The following is a 23,152-nucleotide window of genomic DNA, read 5'->3' as shown; positions in this document are numbered from 1 at the left end:
GGATATAGGGCCTTGGTTGGATTTAGCAAGGGAAAGGGTCCTGCCTAGTGGAGTCGAGAGAGAGGATGAAGGGTGGTAGGGAAGCCACCCATTCCTTTGGTGGCCCAAAACAGGCCCTTGGGCAGGGTGATGTGACACTTCCTAAGAAATGAGAAGCCATCTCCCTATCAGGGTAGATTCAGGGCTGTCGTCCTGAAAAGGTGCACAGTGAGGACACCCACTAGCATCCAGATACCAAGCCATGGCATGGACAGAGCTAGCACCAAATTACAAGGAAGGGCACATCGTCTGGCTTGGGGGTGTCTTGTCACAGATTTGGTGGTTCAGCACCACTTCACAGATGAGGCTCAGAGAGTGGGACTCATGGGCCAGGAGAGCCTAGAAGAGTTTGGAAGAAGCCCAAGTGCCCAGAGAAGGAGGAAGACTGGAAGACTTGATCAGGCGGGAATTCTGCCTTTTGAAGGTGGCTGGAGGTGGAGCCTTTGGGTGATGTGGCATCCATCTTGTCTTGTTCTCCACCTTCTGCATGGGGTAAGTGGGGAGGTGCATAGGTCTGCAGTTAGAACAGTTTCTCTCTTCCCATGTCTTCTTGAATTCAAGTGCAAGCCCTGGCCATGAGAGATCTTGGCGTGTTGGACCTGGAAAGGGTAGAGGCTGGGGCTGCAGTGTGTTGGCTGCCCACCTCGGAGAGGATTTTGGGATCTGGGACTTGGAGTCAGTCATGAGGCTAAGAGGCTGGGCAGGCACTGTGTGCATGGCGGATTCAAGTTCAAGGCCTCTTCTGTGCAGCCAGAACCATACTGGTGCCTAGCCACCTGCACCCCAGGCTCCGTGATGTTGTACCTGGGGTCAGCAGGGCTACTGTGCAGCCACAGCTGGGTGCTTAGGTTCTAGCTGGATCCCCCACCCTCTGAAAGTGTTGGAAGTGTTGGAAGCTGGCCTACCCCAGCTGAGTTTGCTCATAGTGAAGCAGGAAGATGGCATGCTTACTGCGGGCGGATTGCCCTGTTGTCAGAGCCTGCGTCTGTGTGCTCTTTCGTCCTACTGTGTCCTTGCGGTTTTGAGCTTCTAGGCATGTGTCTCCTGCCATGTGCATGTCTGACCCGACTGAGAACTCAACCCACAATGAAGACAGGGGCAGCATTGCAGGATGGAAGATGGAAGGTGATCATACACAGAGGAGTAAAATGTTTTTGTGTACATCCTTTAGATGTTTCTTTTCCTGTGCATTTTTGTGTATATAGTTTAAGGAAATGAACATATCCTATAGATATTGTTTTAAAAGCTGCCTTTCACTTAATAATATATAGAAACCAGTATACATGAAAGTTTGTTAAATATTGCATATATCAATATCATTTGTAATGGCTGCCTACTATTTGCTTGAGTGGTAGATCATATGTTTAAAGACAACTACTGGGAATTTATATTATTGCCAAATTTTCACCATCATGTTCAACACTGAGATGACATCCTCTCGTATACTGAGTTCTACTTATGCGCTTGTCTCCTTAGGAAAAGTTACTATGAAGGGAACGGCTGGATCAATGGCCTTGCTCTCTCTGAGGCTCTCAGTACACAAGGAAACTTGTCCTCCAAAATGATGCCCCGACTGACCCGCCGGCCAAACCTGTTTGAGAGCCTTCCAGGAAAGAGCCCTCTTCAGTAGTCCATACCCCATCCTGCAAAGCTACCCCTGTCTGCAGTGTGGGTTGAGTTCTGAGATGGGTCAGACTAAGGGAGGGGATGGTAGGTCTGAGAGAAGAACTGGGTCAGAAGACTGGTGTTGATATTGTGTGTCAGGAGCATGGCCCCCACCAACCTCTAGTCCAGTGGCATAAATGGGGGCAGGAGGCAGGGGGTGGCAGGAGGGGACTGACCTGGCAGGGCCAGCTTCCAGGGATGCTGAGGTGTATGGTCCACTTGGAGCACAATGTTGACATTGAAGTGTGAAGAGTGACTGGGTCAGGGGAGTTTTCCCCCAGGCTTAGAGATGGTAGGGAGCCAGCAGAAGCTGAGTGAGAAGCGAGGGCTGATGTGAGCCAAGAAGAATCAGGGGGCAGTGAGTGTTGCCAGAAGGAAGAACAGATGGCAGCTGGCCTGTGAACTGTAGGTGTGAGGGGAGTGGTAAAGGGGAGGGAGAAGCTAACTGACTAGGACACGGATTCAGACCTCAGGTGTGCATCCATCTGGCTGGGACTCCTCACCTAAAGTCTCCATGTCATAAAGAGCTGCCATCTTCAGTCCCATGAGAAGATTTTTCTTCCTGACTCAAATTTATAGCCCCATCAAAAAAGACTTGACTTCTGAGACGAAACATCCGTCATGGTCTTTGCCTGATGAGGTAGGACAACAAACTGTGAAGATGGAGTCTGGAGCAGGACACACCCAGCTCCACTCCCTTGTCGTGGGCTCTTGTGAGTGCCCCTGCCACTTTGGCCTGGGAGTCCCCTGTGGCCGCTCTGCCTGTATCATTGGGCATGTGCCTGCACCTGCCCTGATTTGGGAAGTAAGTGGCTTGTTTGGTTCTGATTTGACAGAAAACTTCTAGGCAGCGTGACCAAGAGGCTTGTCAAGGGGAAACTGATGAGTTTCCAACCAAGTAGTGGGAGGTCCTGAGCTGAGGCCCAGAAGAGGTAAGGGCCCACCCCCCACAAGGCCTGTCAGTCAGTCACCAGCCTGAGACCAAAATCTCAGGCTGCTCAGTGGGCTGCTCCAGGGGCTGCTGGGATGGGTCAGTGGGCAGTGTGGTCCTAGGATCACCTCCAGAGTGAGCTATGACGTGGCAGCCTTAGTGCAGGGCTAGGCGCGTGGGGCTCCCACTCACAGTGATGAGGTGCCGTTCCTGGCACGCGGCGTGCTCAGGCCTCCTTGGCTGCTCAGTCAGTGCAGTTTATGGGAAATCCAGGCCTTGCTGACGTGGCAAATTTGGTTTGCTCTTGGCGCCCTGCCCTGCTCTGCCCATTTTAGTGTGCCCCTGACCTCCATGAAAACATGTCCTGGACTTGTCAGCTAGCAGCATGGCCCAACTACTCAGGCCCTGGCCCTGCAGGGGCCCAAAGGATGGTGGGCCTCTAAAAGGGAGACCCTTGTGCCTAGGACTGTGCGGGTAGAGCCAGGGGCCCTGCTTCCTGGCATGGCCACTCACTGAAGCCTCCTGCCCCTCTCCTGAGGCCCAAGGGACAGGCTGTGGTGGGTAAGTGCTTTGACTAAAGCCATCTTTGGTCAGTTCCATTCTGGAGAGCTGGCTTCCCCTCTCCAGCCCCTCCTGGACCTGGGAGGCCTCAGAGACCACCATGACCTAGCCCTCACAGGCCACAGAAGGGCAGCACTTGCCTCAGGGGCAGAGAGGCAACAACGAGGCTAGAAGACCAAGTGAGGAAGAGAAATCAGAACACAGGACACCTCATCTGGTGCCCAAGGGCTTGCCCACTGGACACAGATCCTACCCTTGAGCCACACAGGACTGACACCTCCAGGCTGAGAGTCGCTATGATCACTGTGCTAGGTTGTGCTGGGAAGCTGCAAGAATATTGGTGTCTTCTGTCCTCACAGCAGTCCTGAAGGGTGGACTTTTCTTTTTTAATTCCCATTTTATAAATGAAGACACTGAGGTAAGTCAGAGGGAGAGGTTAGATGACCCATTCAAGGTCTGTCAGATGGCCACTAAGGAGTGAGAGAGACAGCCCAACCCCAAAGTGACTGTCCCCCAGCCTCTATCCTTCCCCCATCCCTCCTCCTGTATCCACTAGTGTCAACCACTGCTGCCAACACTCACCAGCCATGAGTCTGGCCATCAGAGTTCTCTAAGAGAGTTGGTGGCCTGTCTGTCTCAGCCATCTCCCCAACAGACAGGCCATGCGTTCCCCCAAGGTGAGTGGCCCTGGGCAGATGCAGGATGTGCCACCCAGAGGGGCCCTTCGGCCAGACTTCACCAGCTCTGGCTTCCCCATGTGCAGAGGGCAGTCTGTAAGGTCTCAGTGTGCCAAGGACCTTATGGTGATGAGCCATTATAAATACAAGAAGTGACAGACCATGTGCTTGCCTTTGCCCTCAGGAGCCCTGTTGAATCTACTGAGAAGGGACGTTCAGAGTGAACACCATGAGCATCTCAGCTCTTGGAGGAAGCAGCAAAGGTGAGGTCTGGGCGCCTCCTGGGCCTGGACTTGGCCACAGGGCAGCAGAGTGAGAGCAGTGTATGGGGAGGGCTGCAAGCAGGCCTCGGGGTCCTGGGGTGGGGCACCCCTGCTGAGGCCGCCTGGCCTTGCCACCGCCAGGGAAGCCTCTCCCAGCAGGCCAGGAGGAGCGCAATACTGTCCTCAAGCAGATGAAGGTCCGCACCACGCTGAAGGGGGACAAGAGCTGGATCACCAAACAGGATGAATCGGAGGGCCGTACCCTGTAAGTCTGCGTGGCTGGGAGGGCCGGCGGCGACAGGTTGGGTGTGGGATGGCACTCCATGGGTTACACTAAACCAGTCCCAGGATGGGAAAGGCCCGGTGCCAGAGTGTGCAATGTGGATGCGGGCCGGGGAAGGAGAAGGTGCAATGGGAATGGTTGGCCAAGTTCCTGAGATACATGTAGCAGTCCCCTTTTGTGTTCCCTCTTTGCTCAGTGAGCTGCCCTCCGGCCGGACTCGTACCACCTCGCTTTCATCAGTTGGGGAGGTCCCGAAGGCCAGGTGAGAGGTGCTGCCCAGATGGCAGGTGGGGTGGGCCCACACTGCAGTCCTTGGGGGACAGGGAGGCCTTTGAACTCCACTGGAAGGACTGCTTTTACACTTCCTGGGAAAAGGAGCACAGGAATGACTGAATGCAGGTCCCCTGAGGCCAGCTGCCTCTCCAGCTACACCTCCGTGACTTCAGCTGAGAACTGAGACCAAAATTATCACTGAACACTCCCAAAGGGGTGCAGACAATGTCTCTGACATCCTCTGGGGCCTTCAAGAGTCACACATGACTCCCCTGCATAAGTGCCAGGGCAGACTCAAACACTTGCTCCAACTGTCTCCAAGTTCAATATGACATGTTTTGGCAGCTGGCTCTCCTCTCTGTTTCAAGGAATTTTGCATAGAGGTGTCCAGGGCGGTTCTGAAGTGTCAGCACATCCTGCCCAGATCAGGGGGATCTACTCCTAAGAAGTAGGAGGTTAGCGTTAGGGGATAGGGAATTGGTTGGGGGGGGGTGTCGCTAAATTCAGCCTTGATCCTTGTTCCAAAGAGCCAGCAGTTGGCAGTTGAGGGCAGTGGCCACAGCTGGAAGGGTAGGGTCCAAGTTCAGTGCTAGCCCAATGGGCTGCCTCTGGTCACAGTGGCCTTGCCCAGAATCCCTCAGTGACTCAGCACCTGTCACCTACCAGGTCCTGTACTGGGCACAGAGGACACAACCCTTTCCTCAGGGAACTGACATCCTAGCAGGGTAAAGGGGCCTGACCCAAGTAGAGAGATGAGCTTAAAAGATAGAATTGCTGATTGTGATAGCAGTCGGCAGTTGGCAAAGGCCTGAGCACAGTTCAAAGATAATCTACTCATTGTGGAGTATGTTTACTTTGGGGGTGCAGTTCTCAGCCTGGGCTTTGGTTTGGAAAACACATGGGATAAGTGACATTTTTGCTCTGCTTCCAGCCCAAGTGAGTTGTGGGGATGGAGGGCAGTGCCCCTGCCACCTGCCCGTGTGGGTCCCTTTAAGACCATCCCATGCTACTCGAGTCTAATCTTCCCTGCCCACATCCCTCACTCTCTGAGCACTCCCTGCCCCCCCCCCCCCCCCCAGGCAGGGAGTGAAGGCATCCCACTGACTGGAGGAGGGAGGCTAGAGCAGAGTGGGAGGTAAAGGATAGCTGGCCTTCACTGGCTCCCTCCTGGGCTCCACACCTTGGACCCTCATGTGTCTTCCTGGAGAGGACTGGGCAGAGTGGGGCATCAGATCAGGTTAGGGGTTCTACCTGACATGGCTTCAGCCCCCAGCCTCTGACCACAGAGCCTCAAGCCTGAGCTGGGTCAGCTCTGAGGATAGAGGTAGGGAGTGTTGTCATCCATCCTAGAAGAACACCTGCTCAGGGGAGCACTGGGGCCTGGCAGAACAGGGAGAAACCTGACTTTGGATGGGATACCTCTGTGTTCATGCCCAGCCATGGAACATACCTTCCTGGGCATCAGCTGTGAGCCAGGGCCCAGAAGAATCAGCCTTTCCTGGGGAGCATGAGGGAGACAGGCAGACCAGGACAGGCACCCTGGCTAGGGGTGCAGATGTGGCTGGCTGTCTTGAGAAGCAACCGGCACCTCTTGCTCCCCTTGTTCTGACCACACTGAGACACCCACCAGCCCACCCCCTTTACTGTCATCGGGCAGCCTGGGCCCGCTCGTGAGGCTTTAGTTCACATCCTACCTTCTTTTCCCTCTGCAGGCCCCTGAGCACGAGGGCTCCCACGGGCTATATCATCCGGTAGGTGACCACAGGAGCCCGCCCACCCACCTCCCCATGCTCACCCACACGGCCCCTGGCTTCTCCCGGGGGGCTCACCAGGCTGCTTCTTCCGGACTCTTTTTCAGTGGAGTGTTCACCAAGCCTGTGGACAGCTCGTCCCAGCCTCACCAGCACTTCCCCAAGGCCAATGGAGCTCCAAAAAGGTGTGTTCACAGGGCGCTGGCCAGTTGTCCAGTGGGAGGTATGGGAGTCCCCTGCCTGTCACTAAGGGGGTGGTAGGTGTCAGGTCTCTTCCTGTGTAAGGAAGGGCCCTGGACCACACGACCAGTGGCCTTGTCCCTGTGCCAGTCGTGGCACAGGGTCACCAGGACAGAGTCACAGGGAAGAGGCTGCACAGAGCCCAGCCTTGCTGATCAGCTGTGCTGAGTGGGGTGCTTTGGGCCGTCACCTTCTCAACAGGAAAAGCAGGAGCAAGGGGGCTGGGCCTGTCTATGACAAGAGGGTGGCCCTGCTCAGGGTGGTGCACATGTCCTGGGTATCTGGCAGGGCTTAGAGCAAAGAGGAAAGGGCACCAGCACCCACTTGTCCACCTGCCACATGCCTGCTGGGCCATGTAGGCAAATGTGGAAGCAAGGCGGGGAGGGTGGGGCTCTGCGGGTACACACCTGAAAACTCCTTGTCTCTCTAGCATGGCCAGTCTGGGGAAAGCAGATCCCACTGGCCCTCCCCGCCCTTCCTCCTCTGGCTACAAGATGACCACGGAGGATTACAAGAAGCTGTGAGTAGGCAATCGCAGACCCAGCTTGGTTTCCTCTTCTCAGGGCCCAGACACGGGGTCCGCTGAGGGCAGCTGCTTGCTTGCCTCTGAGCACAGTGCAGACTGCTGTCCTGCCACTCTGACCTCCCTGCCAGTTGCCACTGTGGCCTGGACCCCACCAGAGGATGGCGAGCCCCAGGAAGTTGGACAGTGTGCACCTTGTACTTCTGATCTCAGGCAAAGTAGGAGCTGTAGGAAGCTTGTGGAAGGAGCTGGTGGGTCTGGAGAAAGCATCTTGGGTCATGGCCCTGACTGTTTCCTGGACTGGGCCAGGCTGGCCTAGCACCTGATGAGTCCAAGCGTGCTGCTGGTCCTGGCAGCCTGTCAGCTAAGGGCACTTTGTAACTAAATGTGGGTTGCTTCTTGTATGTCAATCTTTGGGGTCCCCCTTGGAGCTCCCCATGTGGCCGCACGCAAGGCCCCCTCCTGTGGACCCAGCAGCGCGGGGTCTGAACAGATGTGGATTGTGCCTGCATTCCCAGGAACCCAACATCTTTATCTTGCTTGTCCCCTGTCACCATCATCCACTGACATGGAGCAACTAGGGAATCTCTCTGGAGAAGGGGTTGAGGCTTGAACTGGGTCTTGGGGGACAGTAAGGGTGGGAATAGGGAGAGATAGCAAGTCTAGCTTTCCAAGAGGAAAGAGTGGCTTGAACAGAGTCCAGGGGCAGCCAGGCCAACACATGCTGTTGTTCTTATAAGTTAGGAGGCCAAGCTTCAGAGGGCATGACAGGGAATGGTGTGAGGGTGGTTGATGGAGGAGGGGCCATGACTGGCAGCATCTTCAATCCCCCACCCCAGGGCCCCCTACAACATCAGACGCAGCTCAGCATCAAGAGCTGCTGAAGAGGAGGAGATGCGCTTCTCTTCTGATGAGCAGAAACGGAGGTAAAGGTGCCTGCTGGGTGTCCCACGGACAGGGCAGGGCCCAAGTCTCCACTGCCTGGGGAGACAGGGATTGTGCATGACATGTGGAGCATCTGTCTTGTCTATTGGTGGAGGGTGAGCGCCAGCAACAGGGAGCATTCCTGGAATCCTTGAACCACCCACTCAGTGCTGGGCCTGCCCAGGGACCCCCTCTTAGGAACTTTCTATGAGGGCAGAACCAAGGTAATGAGGAATTTCTCTATCAGTTTGTTCAAAAGGGTCCTGAGCAAATGGACTGAAGTAGGCAGTGTCTGGTACCCAGGGACAAGCCACCTGCATGTGGCTGGGGACAGGACCAGGCTCTAGAGGGGCCCATGCCCCTTGTCCCAAAGTGAGGGCTGGGTGCTTGGGCACAGCTAGGCCCCAACCTCAGTCTGACCCCCAGTGCCAACATCTGCTGGCCTGTCCTTGACGTTGGAAACGCACCGAAGGCCCCCATGCTGAAGGCTCAACAGATGGGCAATGCTAAGGGCAGAGTCAACAGTAGCAGAGGGAAGAGCTAAGAGCTCCAGGGCCAGGCTGCCAGGCATTGATTTCCCACTGTGCAGCCCGCCAAGTGTGGGCTCTCGGGCAGGTCACTAAAGCTTTCTTCTGCTTCCTGAGTAGCTGCCGTGCCTCATCCATTAGCTGCCCCCTCTCTGTGCCACCCCAGGTCCGAGGCTGCCAGCAGTGTGGTGAGGAAGACAGCTCCCCGGGAGCACTCCTATGTCCTGTCAGCGGCCAAGAAGAATGCCGGGTGAGCAGCTCAGCAGGGGACCCAGCAGGGCCACCCAACCTGCTCCATACTCTGGGCCAGGTCCTTTCCCCTCAGGGCTCTGCTCTTCCTCTGCCTGTGACAGTAGGTTGACAGGGACCCCATGTGTACTTTCTGGAAACCTGAGAGGTCTGGCTGCTGCCATCAGGGCTGGCAGGGTGCTGGGGATGTCACATGTGTGTGGCTTCTGCGAACACGTCGCCTTTCTGCCTTCTTCAGCAGCCCTGCCCAGGAGACACTGGCCCCATTCATTGCCAAGAGGTAAGTGTGGGCAAAGGGAGAGGGAAGCTCTTGTACTCATAGGGGTGGAGTGTGTGGAAAGTGGGTGCAGGGGGGATGGAGTTGCTGTCCCTGAGCAGAGGGAGTTGTGCAGAGTTGGCGGCTTCTGTTTGGAAGCCAAGGAAGCCCATGGTTGGCCATGGTGGCACAGAAGACCCTGGCAAGCAACGCTGCATAGGCAGGAGCTTGGCTCAGAGAACATGGCTGGTGATGAGAAACTTCCATTTGCCAGTGGCCAATAGGACCAGGTCCCTGACCCAAGATGGAGCTGTAGTGTTTCTTGGAAACACTGGGGTTTTGCACACTGGCCTCTGGGGTTTTGCAGCAAGAGTAGGTACCAGGGAAGAAAGCAGTTGTTCCTTTGCACTCCTTCCCACCCTACCAGGGGTTGGCTGGACAATGCCTTGGCAGGAGGGGTAATTGAGAGCCCCTGCCTGACCAGGCCCTTGGGAATGACCATGACATTGAAGATGGGTCCTAAAGGCTGAACAGGAGCCAGTGGGCCGTGATCAGGACATCAGGATGCTGCTGCTGAGTGACGGGACAGGACATCTTCTGGGAGAGGAGAGTACTTGGGGAGGACAGGGAAAAAAAACTTCTGGAAAGCTGAATATTAGGGCTATTCTCTTGCATAGAGAGGGAAAACATCTATGACAAACTGAGGACTGAAAAACAAAGGGAACTTGGCATACCAAGTGTTCCAGGCAGAGGACCCAGCTGTGCAGATTCAGAGGTGGGAAGACCAAAAATGCAGACCAGAATACAGCCAGCATGATCTTGGAGACAAGTTCCCACTAAGAGTCAGTTTGTAGTACTTTGTCATGGCAGCCTCAGGAACCGCATAGAGCCATGCCAGGTCTTTCTCCCAGCTTCTGGTGTCGCTGGCAGTCCTTGCCTTATAGACACATCACTCCTACCTCTGCCTCCACTGTCACAATACCTTCTTTTCTCTGCGTGTCTGTGTCCAAGTTTCCCTTGTATAAGGACACCAGTTGTTGTATTTAGGGCTCACCCTACCCCAGTATGACCTCACTGTAACTTGATGACAAATTGATTGCAAAGACTATTTCCAAATAAGATCATGTTGCCAGGCTCCAGGCAGACAGAATTTTGGCAGGACACTATTCAACCCCGTGTCCTGTCCTTATCCCAAGCTAGAGTCACTCAGCCACCAACATGACTGAAAGAAAGCATATTGTTCAGGCCCCAAGTGCATTTGTTTCTCTTCTTGCCCAAAGGGTTGACGTGGTGGATGAGGATGGGTCTTCTGAGAAAAGCCAGGACGCACGTGCTCTGACAAGATTCCCTGCTGGCTTGAGCAGGTAATCAATTGCTTACCTCTGCCCATGGTTGGAGACTGCCAGGTCACCTCCCTACAGGGCCTCAGGGTCAGTGTCCTCATGTGCCTAGTGACAGGGTGGGACACTGAAATCAGTAAGGGCCTGTCTGGCTCAATGTCCTGAGGTTGAAAAGGGCAAAACAGCCTGGTCTTCTGGGAGAGAGTGCTTCAGTTTTGTCTTTCTGGTGCTTATCTGTGTCAACTTAAACCTTGCATCACTGAGCACTGTAGTGGCCAACTGTGGGATGTGAGATGGTCTGCAGCCAGGGTACTCGTTCAAGGCTTTCCTGTAAGTTGGTCAAGTTCACCCTGCCAACGCTGTCCTCTGCCTCCTTCTTTGCCAGTGCAGACAGGGGCAGAGCCAAAGTGTCACGGGCCACTTGGGTGGAGCTCATGCTGAACCCAGGTAGGTGCCAGGAACTGGCTCTGGCCCATGAGCCCATGAGATGGGAGGCTTTGGCAGTGGGGTGACAAGGTAGGGGCAGTCTGAGCGCGGGTGATCTCACTCCAGGCAGGGCTCTGATTTGCCCTGATTTCTGAGCCCCAGAGTGTTGGGCAGATAATGGTGCTCTCTTTTGTCTGCAGGCAAAAGGCCATCAATACCTCTTTGTACTCTGAGCTGAATCATGCTAAGTCCTGTGAGAACGCCACTGCCCCTGGGGCTGTTACGGGTCTCGTAATGCCACTGCATGTCCACACACCGCTCCTTGACTCAAGCCCCTCAACCATTTGTATGTGACCTTGGTCCTTGGGGCCACCTCTTCTGTGCCAGGAGAGAGATAGGATAACCTGCTACAGCCCAGACTGGTGGAGGAGAAGGAAAACTGCAGGAGTTCAAGGCCAGCCACAGGTCACAGCCAGAGCAACAGGAAAATTTAAGAGCTCTTCATGAGGTAGCATTGATGGGACATGGTGACTAATGGAATACAGGGGCTTAGTATGCCAGCATTGCTGGAACAAAGGGTCACAAACTGGTTGACGAAAATAGTCAAATGTATTGTCTCCCAGTTCTGGAAGCTGGAAGTGTGAAGTCAAGATGTCAGCAGGGTTGATTTCTACTAAGACCTCTCTATTTGGTGTATAAATGGCTGTCTTCTCCCTGAATTTCTTCACAAGGTCTTCCTCAGTGTGTCTGTGTCCTGACCTCTTCTTATAAGGACATTAGTCATATTAGATTAGGAGCCACCCTACTCCAATATGACTTCATCTTAATTATATCTGAAACATCCTTATTCCAAATAAGCTCACATTCTGAGGTACTGGGGATTAGGATATAAATATATAAATTTTGGAGGGGACAAAATTTACCAAAAACAAAGTACATTTCTAAAAAGCGAAAGTGAAAGTCTCTCAGTCGTGTCCGACTCTTGTGACCCCATGAACTATACAGTCCATGGAATTCCCCAGGCCAGCATACTGGAGTGGAAAGCCATTCTCTTCTCCAGGATCCTCAACCCAGGGATCTCCTTAATTTCTGTTTTGGAAAAAACAAAAAGCAATTAATGTTGGTTTTACATGCTTTCTTAAAGCACAGAGGAGGAGAACTAGGTTGTGCTATCAATTGAGAGGCATTTTAACATTTATTCCAGAAAACTCCTTTGGCTGTTTACTGCCCACCACCTGGCTGTCACAGCAAAGTAGCTGTCTGTCTTAGTCGGGCCGCCATAACCAAGGCCCCACCATAAGTATGCAATAGTGGTTTGTCGGGAAGGCTCTTCCGTTAGTGTTTGCAAACCACAAGGTAGCTTCCCCATGAACTGCTGGCTGGTCCCAGGCAGCCTTCCTGTCTGACGCTACCCCCATGAGGCCCTGCAGTGACTCAAGGGGTCACCATCAGCCCCTCCACGCCCAACTCCTGCCTGCCTCAGTTCAGTTCAGTCCCTCAGTAGGGTCCAACTCTTTGCGACCCCATGAACCACAACACGCCAGGTCTCCCTGTCCATCACCTACTCCTGGAGTTCACCCAAACCCATGTCCATCGAGTTGGTGATGCCATCCAACCGTCTCATCCTCTGTCATCCCCTTCTCCTCCTGCCCTTAATCTTTCCCAGCATCAGGGTCTTTACAGATGAGTCAGCTCTTTGCATCAGGTGGCCAAAGTATTGGAGTTTCAGCTTCAACATCAGTCCTTCCAATGAACACCCAGGGCTGATCTCCTTTAGGATGGACTGGTTGGATCTCCTTGAAGTTCAAGGGACTCTCAAGAGTCTTCTCCAACACCACAGTTCAAATGCATCAATTCTTCAGTGCTCAGCTTTCTTTATAGTCCAACTCTCACATCCATATGTGACCACTGGAAAAACCATAGCCTTGACTACACGGACCTTTGTTGGCAAAGTAATGTCTGCTTTTTAATATGCTGTCGAAGTTGGTCATAACTTTTGTTCCAAGGAGTAAGCGTCTTTTAATTTCATGGCTGCAACCACAATCTGCTGTGATTTTGGAGCCCAGAAAAATTAAGTCAGCCACTGTTTCCACTGTTTCCCCATCTATTTGCCATGAAGTGATGGGACCGGATGCCATGATCTTAGTTTTCTGAATGTTGAGCTTTAAGCCAACTTTTTCACCCTCCTCTTTCACTTTCATCAAGAGGCTCTTTAGTTCTTCACTTTCTGCCATAAGGGTGGTGTCATCTGCATATCTGAGGTTACTGATATTTCTCCTGGCATTCTTGATTCCAGCTTGTGCTTCTTCCAGCCCAGTGTTTCTCATGTTGTACTCTGCATATAAGTTAAATAAGCAGGGTGACAATATACAACCTAGACATACTCCTTTTCCTATTTGGAACCACTCTGTTGTTCCATGTCCAGTTCTAACTGTTGCTTCCTGACCTGAATACAGGTTTCTAAAGAGGCAGGTCAGGTGGTCTGGTATGCCCATCTCTTGAAGGATTTTCCACAGTTTCCTGTGATCCACACAGTCAAAGGTTTTGGCATAGTCAATAAAGAAGAAATGGATGTTTTCCTGGAACTCTATTGCTTTTTTAATGATCCAGCAGATGTTGGCAATTTGATCTCTGGTTCCTCTGTCTTTTCTGAAACCAGCTTGAACATCTGGAAGTTCGTGGTTCACATATTGCTGAAGCCTGGCTTGGAGAATTTTGAGCATTACCTTACTAGCATGTGAGATCAGTGCAATTGTGCGGTAGTTTGAGCATTCTTTGGCATTGCCTTTCTTTGGGATTGGAGTGAAAACTGACCTTTTCCAGTCCTGTGACCACTGCTGTTTTCCAAATTTGCATATTGAGTGCAACACTTTCACAGTGTCATCTTTCAGGATTTGAAATAGCTCAACTGAAATTCCATCACCTCCACTAGCTTTGTTCATAGCAATACTTCCTAAGGCCCACTTGACTTCACATTCCAGGATGTCTGGCTCTAGGTGAGTGATCACACCATCATGATTATTTGGGTCGTGAAGATCTTTTTTGTACAGTTCTTCTGTGTATTCTTGCCACCTCTTCTTAATATCTTCTGCTTCTGTTAGGTCCCTACCATTTCTGTCCTTTATTGAGCCCATTTTTGCATGAAATGTTCCCTTGGTATCTCTAATCTTATTGAAGAAATCTCTAGTCTTTCCCATTCTATTGTTTTCCTCTATTTCTTTGCATTGATCACTGAGGAAGGCTTTCTTATCTCTCCTTGCTATTCATGGAACATTGCATTCAAATGGGCATATCTTTCCTTTTCTCCTTTGCTTTTCACTTTTCCTCTTTTCTCAGCTATTTGTAAGGCCTCCTCAGACAGCCATTTTGCCTTTTTGCATTTCTTTTTCCTGGGGATGGTCTTGATTCCTGTCTCCTGTGCAATGTCACGAACCTCCATCCATAGTTCATCAGACACTCTATCTACCAGATCTAGTCCCTTAAATCTATTTCTGACTTCCACTGTATAGTCATAAGGGATTTGATTTAGGTCATACCTGAATGGTCTAGTGGTTTTCTCCACTTTCTTCAATTTCAGTTTGTATTTGGCAATAAGGAGTTCATGATCTGAGCCACAGTCAGCTCCCGGTCTTGTTTTTGCTGACTGCATAGTTATCTATAGTTATCTGCCTGCCTAGTTATCTAGAATTCCAGGCCTAGTTGTATCCCTGAAGGAGCTCAGAGCACTGGGGAACAGGGATTGAACCAAAATAATTGATTTGTGGCCAACTAGGAGGGCCACCCCCGTCTCAGGTGCCAAACCCTACAGGGGAACAGAAAGAGTGCCACTGCAGGATGCCCCATCCCCCTCTTGACTCCTGACCTGCCTGGGTGCCTCAATGGCCCCTCAGTACCAAGTGTCCAAATCTGAGCTCCCATCTCCACCATCTCCTCCATCCCTTTCCTTCCCCACCTCAAGAGCCCACTTGCGGCAGTGGCCCTGCCTCCATGCACCATGTGGCCTAGTTTCTTGGGCTCATCTCATTTCCCCCCTCTTGATGTGAAGGATAACTCCTGCCCACCTTCCAAAGTGCACTCACTCGGATACTCCCTCTTAGAGACGCTAGCCTGTGTGAGAGCCCCAGGCCTGGCTGCTGCCCCCATCTCAGCACCGCTCAAGCTTTCTTGCCTCTCTGCTTCACCTATCAGAAGTGCCTTGGTGCTGGTACAGTTGGGTGCTTCTTGAGCTGCAGAAAGAAAGAAAGTGAAAGAAAGTGAAGTTGCTCAGTCATGTCCGACTCTTTGCAACCCCATGGACTGTAGCCCGCCAGACTCCTCTTTCCATGGAATTCTCCAGGCAAGAGTACAGGAGTGGGTTGCCATTTCTGTCTCCAGGGGATCTTCCTGACCCAGGGATCGAACCCGCCTCTCCTGCACTATAGGCAGATGCTTTAAGGTCTGAGCCACCAGGGAAGTTCATCATCAAATGAAAAGGCCAATATTGCCCCCTGTTGGTGTCAGAGGGAAATGCCACCATGGTCAGCCGAGAAGGAACTCCTCTGTCCTCCCTCCCTGACTTCTCTCCCTCTTTTAGCTGGATGAGTCCTTTGGCACAGGCCACTTGCATTCCCATCTGTAGCTGTGGCTTCACTGGATAAGAGCTTCTGGCCTCCAGCAGCTCTCAACCTGGCTGACCACTTCAGATTGAACTAGAGCTGTGGGTGGTTGAGGGTCTGGAGAGGGGCGAGGCTGCTGGCTGCAGAGGAGAGGCTTGGAAGACCCCTTTGTGAATTTTCTGGGGCTTCCATGAAAGGGTTCCAGAAACTGGGTGGATTAAACAACAGAAATGCATGCTTTCAGAGTTCTAGAGGCCAGAAGTCCTGAATCAAGGAAGGTGTCAGCGGGGCTGTGTGCTCCTCCAAAGGCTCTGGAGTAGAGTATGTTCCAGGCCTTTCTCTCAGTTTCAGTCCTTGGCACCTCTTAGCGTGTAGATGCATCACTCCGACCTCTGTTTCTGCCATCACATGGCTGTCTTCCCTCTGTGTGTTTGTCCCCTTTCTATAACACACCCTCTCTACTCCAGTACAATCTCATCGTAAATGTTTACCTCTGCAAAGACCCTATTTCCAAATAAGGCCACATTCATAGATACCAGGGGCTTCAGCACATCTTTTAGAAGAGACACAATGCCACCCATAGCAGGACCCATGGGGGCTGAGACTTTAAGTCAGCTCAGGAGGCAAGCATTAAGGGAGAGGCACCAGCTGGGATAGCGCTTGGTTCCTATTTCCTGTCTGACAGAACTAGAAATGCTGGGGAGAAAGTATGCTTTACTTACCTGTGACATCCCCACGTGGAACGTGTCCCTGCTCCCTGGCACAAAGGAGCAACAGGCTGTCTTCATGGTCATCATGAATGGAGATGGGCTAGATCAGAGCTACCCATGTGCACCAGGCCCCCTCTGGGCTTTCGTGTGTAGAGAAGCCCTGTCCACCGCAGCCCTTCCATTTCCTCTCATCATCTAAGTGTCCAGAAGGGAAAGAGATGAGCAGCTCACTGACCTGCCCTCCAGGGGCTCCCTGTCTCCATCCTGCCCCCCACGCACCTCTCCTCCTCCTGGGACCCCCGACTGTCCTTTCTGACATGCCTGATCATGTCAAGGCCTCACCCCCACCTCAAGCACATCTTGTGGACTTTCTTTGCCACAGTCGATCTGGCCTCTGTCTTTAAGAGCCCTGCCAGCCTCTTCCTCCTCCCACTGTCTCCCTCCAGTGAGTTTGGGCTCAGCTACTCCTCCATGGAACTTTCCAGGTGCCTTTGGGGCTTGATTTGGGCATGGCCCTACAGGTTACTTGTGTCAGCGCCCATGCCACTTGGCCCTCATCCTGTTCCCTGCTGGGCCAGGGGCTTCACCAGGGGAGGCCTGGGACTCACCCCTACCTGTACCCCAGTGGCCAGGGCCAACCAAAAGAAGGAGTGAGTGGCTGTAATGTGGACCTGATAGGTGTGGTTTGGAGTGAAGGAGAACCCCACAAAGCCAATGTTCTAGATTCTCTCCAGCCCTAACCAACAGCACAGACAGATCCTCCTGGGTGTCAGGCCCTGCAGTGGGGACACAAAATCCAGTGGTATTGGAGGGCTGTGTGCAGTCACTCTCAACCAGGCTCTGAGCAAAGGAATGCTCAAAGGGACCTTCTGAGGGCTGAGAATGTCTGATCCTGCCCGTGTTCCAGCTCATGGGCACCTGCTCTCTGACCTTCAAGCCCTGAGTCTTCCCTTTCACTGGCTGTCACTCCAGATTCAGCGTGTAGGTTTCCTGGGGATCTTGCTCACCATGTGTTCCCATCAGCCCATGAACTCACAAATTGCCACTTTGGATGCTGCAGTGTGGCCACAGCCAGGGCTCACCTCTGTACCCAGAAGGCGCCCCTCACTGTGTCTGAAGGAAGCTGGGATCAAGAACACGAGACTGATAAGAGGTCCCTTGGTCCCCTTCCTCTGGCACATGGAGGTCAATGGCCTAAGTTCAGCTGCGGCACCAAGAAGACTCAAGTCCAAGGAGGAGACAAGAGAAAAAAAGGGAGGGACAAGGTCTGGGTGTCCCACTGCACTAGCCAGGAGGCTCCTGAGAGAGGACACCGTGGGACCCCCAGCACAGATGGGGAAGGGGAGGCCTTTCTTACCAGCAACTCTCTACCTCTCCTTTGGCTGCAGTGCAAGAGGTGAGGAGACTGTCCACCTGCAGATCACAACACCCGGGGCAGGACTCCACCTGGTGGCCCCACACCTGGAAGAAATGAGGTACACACGATTGTAGAGATGGGAGCAGCAGGGCCAGGCTGCAAGTGATGAGGTCTGCGGGCTGGTTGGTGGGAGAAATGAGCAACCTGGATTCTTTGCCCCATCTCATTTCACTCCAGAACTCCTGGGAGCAAGCACTTGGTTCTATGGGGGAACAGATGCAGCCCTGGGGACCCCCTGTCTGGAGTTGCTGACTGTCTGCTTGGTAGGGGGAGGCAGACACAGACACAAGTGAGGTCAGGCCTGAGATGCCAACCTAGCCATGTGCCAGGAGCCCCTGGAAGTGATGGCTCACCCTGCTGGGCCCTGAGGATGGGAGCAGCCAGCTGTACTGGGTGGGGATCTGGGCTTTGTGGAGCCCCGCCCCACCCAGGTCACTAAGGCCGTTGTGTGTGACTGGGGCCACCAGGAATGGGGCGGGGTCACTGGATCAGCCTCGACAGTTCAGGAGTGGGGGCGGTTCAGGGAGATGCACAACCAGCAGGGAGCACAGTGGACTCAGGCTTACTCCCAAGGTAGGGGGCAGACAGGTAACATGCTGGCAGGGCTTGGGGGATGGGGGGATGGGTCCAGCAAAGCTGAGGTGGGAGCAATTGGAAATCTGAGCAGGGAGGGGAGACCGCGGAGGGAGGGAGACTTCTGTGCTTCTCTGTGGCACTCTGACTCCTGCTCATTTAGCTACTCACCTGCCTCCATGCCAGCACCTGGGAGGCTGCAGTGAAGCAGACAGACTGAGACCCCACCTCATGAGGCCAAAGTCTGGGGAGGGAGGCCAGAATGGACACCCAGGCTAATCCTTGGGGCAGTGGGAGCTCCAAGCAAGGGCCTCTCACCCGCACGGTGGTGGGGGTGGTTAAGGAAGGTTTCCTGGAGGAACTGACATCTAAAATGACTCCTGATGGATCTGTGGATCCCTTGACTCTCTTCCTTGGCTCCACCCTCTCTACACCCCAGGCCCAGTCAGGCACTGAGTCCTGTCCATTCTGTTTTAGAGATATTTCTGTCCCTACTCCCTTCCCTGGGGCCAGGCCTCCTCTATCACTCACCCCATCCCAGAATCTTCATATTTCTACTTGGGTGCCATTTCTAAAGGGCAGCAGTAGTCCTCTGCCAGGCCTGGTGAAAACCCCTGCAACACCCCCTTCCTTTTAGGCTCTGCAGCCTGAACTCTACCTTGCCTGATGGGGCCGAACCACCCCCTCCTGGCTCCCCTTATATACACTCCTCCCTGGACCTTGCCCCCCAGCCTTCCCCAGCCCCACTTGGCTGTACAGGCTGTAGGCTCTGCCGGGGATGCCCTTGCCATTTGCATTGTCCAGTCTCAGCCAAGATGTCTCCCATCTGCTGCACCTCCTTCATCTGTGTGTCTTTCTGTGAAGGGCTTTCCATACTGAGCTCACACAGAGAGTCTTACACACAGAGTCATGATTGTCCACACACGGATGGCTCTGCCCCAAGAACCCCAAGTTCCTGGAGAGCCCAGAGCCTGTCCCAGAACAGGACCACAGTAGCATTTATTGCTGGAATAATTGAGAATTACCCAGTGTGACAATGTCTTTAATATGGCAACACTGGAAGCTGCTTCACTGTTTTCCTTAAGGTGACAAGTACCTGGGAAACAAGGGCAAAGTGACCCTGAAAGACACAGGAGGAAGCCGGGCTGTCTCTGAGGAAGGTCTGCACTGTGTGCCCCATAGGCCTCTGGCATTTTGTCTGGAAGTGACAAAGCTATAACAGCCCATTGAGATCCCCTGGAGTGCCCCCTCCAACTTTCCAACAGAAAGTCAAGTTGGAGAAAAGGAAGAAAGAGGGAAAACTCTTAATAGAATTCACTAAGCCCTGCCTTGCCCCAAACAGCCAAGCCCATGTCCCCATGCAGGATGTAGATGCAATCACTGTGTCCATTTTACAGATGAGAAAACTGAGACCCTAAATGGTTCAGTAACTGCTAAGTCCCATGGCCAAGAGCAGGCAGATCCATAATTCCCACCTAGCCTGCCTGACTCCCACCCCACACTTTTTGCTCCATAACTCACTACAGTAGTGGGGGCTAGGGGTAGAGGGCAGGGAGGGATGCTATACTTAGTACTTTACAAATTACTATTTATGATGACCTTACCAGGAGGCCTTTCACAGTTTGTGGTTGAGCTTTGGGAGAGAGGTCAGGGCTCAAGAGATTTCCATGTTCTATGTAGAAGGATGAGAGTAGAAATAATGGGGTTCAAGCTTGATGTTTACATGGGGTACAATGTCAAGGGGCTCAAGGAGAGAGGAGCTGGCAAACTGAGCACAGATCATATTGTGGAGGTGGTGGCTGCCTAATCATTCCCCTGGAGGCAGCTGGGGAGGTTGGTCAGTTCTGGCCATGTTGAGGGTGAGCTTCCTGAGGGTCAGCCCAGGAAGTAGTGGGTATATGGAGAAGTGGGAAAAGGCAGATGTCATTGGCTTCAGAATGACAGTTGACACCATGGGAGCAAAGGAGGTGACCAAGATCAGTGGCAAAGCATGCAGATGGTGAGGAATGCCAGGAACACCAACATTTAAGGGGCAGAAGAGGAGAAATAGATGGAAGAGTTATGGAAGGTGTGGCAAGGCAAGCAGGAAGTGGTGACACAGGGTCATGAAGGATGGATGGGGGAGAAAAGGTGGGAGTTACCCACTGGGTCAGTGGTCTTGAATGGTCACAATGACAGGAGTGTTTCTGTTGGGGTTGGCACTATGAGACTCCCTGATGACCTCAGAGAGAATACAGGGAGTTTGAATCAAGAAGGTAGGATCAATTTTTACCCCATAGAAGATTATAGTCCAAAACTCTGAAGAAGCCAGACTGCTTGGGTTCAAATCTCGGCTCTTCCCCTTATTACTTGTGGAACTTGGGACAAGTCACTCCAGGCCCTCTGTGCCTCAGTTTGCTCATTTGGAAAGTGGGCATGGATAAGAACAGTGACCATGCTGTGGGGTTGATGTGAAGAGCTAATGCATGCAGAGTCATGAGAATGGGGTCTGACTGTCAATCAATAGTAGTTGTTAGTAGATCCTGATAATTAGCCAATCCTGCAACATCAGGATTTAAGCTCTTTGGAGAAAGTTAGCATTTGGGGATGAGGTAGCTGCCCCCACTTAAGTGTGGGTGCTTAACTTCTGTTTCTTTCCACTTTAGGTCTTCCTCAGGTTCCAAAGACAAAGAGGTCCCTCACCCCGGAGAGCCCAAGAGAAACTTGACTAGTGAAGGAGCCTTTAGGAGCCCTGATGCAGACTCTGAAAGGTAACTTGGTGCAGGGACCAGAGCCCATGTGGCCCCCCATCCAAGGCCAGTGGATGGAGCTGGGACCAGGGCTGTTCCATTCCTCACTGTGTCCCCAGTGTCTGGGGTGCAGGTCCTCAATGAATATCTGTTGAAAGAATGAATGAAGGAATGCATAAGGCCTGGAGAAGGGTAGGCCTCCACCAAGATCCCTCAGGGAGGCAGTTGGACAAAACTCTAGAGGAAGACAAAACTGTAGGCCAGGCCACCCCAACCCCAGCCCTCGGCCCAACCTCATTGTGCCTTTACTCCATGGAAAGCAACCCTGTGGACAGCCACGGCAAGCAAGGCCCTGAGCTGGAGGTTTAGGGAAGTCAGTGATCAAAGGATGTATGGGCCCTTGCAGAGCATCTCATAGGGACTTCCAGGATGGCCTGTGGACAAAGGGAGATGTGGAAGGGGTGCAGGGGTGGGAGGCAGAATGATAACAGGGAATGACGAGTCCAGAGGGGCTGGTTGTGCCCAACATCATGCAACCATCCAACTCACATCTCCCTGAAGCCCAACCAGGGGAGCCTGGGTATGGTGGGCAGGGGCTGAGAGTTGGGCACGTCCTCAGTGAGAAGCTGGTAGCTAGTAACGGAGAAGAGCCTACAGGCTTGTCCACCTGCTATCGCCTTCTCATTGTGGAACCTCAGCCCTGGGCTCTGTGGTTTATTAGTGGCCCCAACCGTTTTGTCCTTTGTTCTGTTGGTCATGCCCCCACCCACCTCCCATTGTGCCCCCTTGCTCTGTTTCTTGGCTCCATTCTTGATCCCAGCCCATCAATTTTGGGATGAAAGCTAAAATAGTGCTGGTATTATCTTGGCTTCTGTTGAAGCAGTACAGAGTGGCAACTGAAGGCCTGAGCTTCTGGTCCTCGAGGACTGCTCTCAGGATGCCTGAAAGTGAAAGTCACTCAGTCGTGTCTGACTCTTTGCGATCCCATGGACTATATAGTCCATGGAATTCTCCAGGCCAGAATACTGGAGTGGGTATCCTTTCCCTTCTCCAGGGAATCTTCCCAACCCAGGGATCGAACCCAGGTCTCCTGTATTGCAGGTAGATTCTTGACCAGCTGAGCCACAAGGGAAGCACATTAAATTAATTTATGTTAATTTAAGTAAAATTAAATTAAAGCCCATTTTTCCAGTGGTCATGTATGGAGTGTTGGACTATATGAGAGTTGGACTATAAAGAAAGCTGAGCGCTGAAGAATTGATGCTTTTGAACTGTGGTGTTGGAGAAAACTCTTGAGAGTCCTTTGGACTGCAAGGAGATCCAACCAACCCATCCTAAAGGAGATCAGTCCTGGGTATTCATTGGAGGGACTGATGTTTAAGTTGAAACTCCAATCCTTTGGCCACCTGATGCAAAGAGCTGACTCATTTGAAAAGACCTTGATGCTGGGAAAGATTGAGGGCAGGAGAAGAAGGGGATGACAGAGGATGAAATGGTTGGATGGCATCACCGATTCAATGGACATGGGTTTGGGTGGACTCCAGGAGTTGGTGATGGATAGGGAGGCCTGGCGTGCTGCGGTTCATGGTGTCACAAAGAGTCGGACACTACTGAGCAACTGAACTGAACTGAACTGAATTAACTTACATCAAATCAAATTTACATTAAATCATTAAATTACATTAAATCAAATTTACATTAAATCTAAACTCTGTAAATCAGCAAATGTTTCTTTTTGCATCCAGATCAAGTGCACAGTCAAGTGATGGCAACATGGGATTGGAAGCCATGGGCTCCCCAGCTGAAGACTTGGTTGGAGCAGACATCAGCTCTGGGAAAGGAGGGTGAGCTACCCTGGGGAGGCCAGTGGCCCCAAGTTGCTGATTCTTTCATGTTCCTGGTGACAGTCTGGGGTCAAGCCTCCACAGCTGCTTGGGTTGCTGGGGGCAGAGCACTGCTCATTTTCCATAGTCTTGCCCACTGCTTCTCCCATCTCCAGCACTCCCACCACCACCACATCCTTTGTCCCTGGACTTTCCACTCCTGAGATTTACCTCTCCTTGAATCTTGCTTCTTCTCCTACTCTCTTCCACTGGCTCTCAAGTTCCTCCCAAGTAGGCACAAGGTAGACATGGAGAGCTAGGTTGATCTGTGGGTAGGAGAGAATGATGGATGAATCACTGCCTTCTTGATTCTTGGC

At 52.6% G+C, this 23,152-nt stretch overlaps 1 protein-coding gene across 4 annotated transcripts in view; it reads left to right on the top strand.

The window, feature by feature from the left end:
• Positions 1-23,152, top strand: part of ZNF185 (zinc finger protein 185 with LIM domain) — a 67,431-nt gene that overhangs the window by 8,515 nt on the left and 35,764 nt on the right. For 2 of the 4 annotated variants that reach the window (XM_065915208.1, XM_065915205.1), the window contains exons 2-14: positions 4,058-4,136; positions 4,278-4,401; positions 4,616-4,681; positions 6,405-6,443; positions 6,551-6,628; positions 7,114-7,203; positions 8,046-8,132; positions 8,824-8,907; positions 9,145-9,186; positions 10,443-10,526; positions 17,622-17,708; positions 20,869-20,973; positions 22,698-22,796. In XM_065915208.1, coding sequence (XP_065771280.1) covers positions 4,103-4,136; positions 4,278-4,401; positions 4,616-4,681; positions 6,405-6,443; positions 6,551-6,628; positions 7,114-7,203; positions 8,046-8,132; positions 8,824-8,907; positions 9,145-9,186; positions 10,443-10,526; positions 17,622-17,708; positions 20,869-20,973; positions 22,698-22,796 — 1,019 coding nt within the window. In that variant the 5' untranslated portion in view covers positions 4,058-4,102. Of the gene's footprint in view, positions 1-2,540; positions 2,637-4,057; positions 4,137-4,277; positions 4,402-4,615; positions 4,682-6,404; positions 6,444-6,550; positions 6,629-7,113; positions 7,204-8,045; positions 8,133-8,823; positions 8,908-9,144; positions 9,187-10,442; positions 10,527-17,621; positions 17,709-20,868; positions 20,974-22,697; positions 22,797-23,152 lie in introns of all 4 variants that reach the window. The other 2 variants (XM_065915206.1, XM_065915207.1) reach the window with 2 other exon arrangements.

This window comes from Muntiacus reevesi, chromosome X (genome assembly GCF_963930625.1).
Source record: "Muntiacus reevesi chromosome X, mMunRee1.1, whole genome shotgun sequence".
NCBI lineage: Eukaryota > Metazoa > Chordata > Mammalia > Artiodactyla > Cervidae > Muntiacus > Muntiacus reevesi.
Note: the sequence above shows the minus strand (reverse complement) of the source record. Positions and strands in the feature narration are given on the sequence as shown.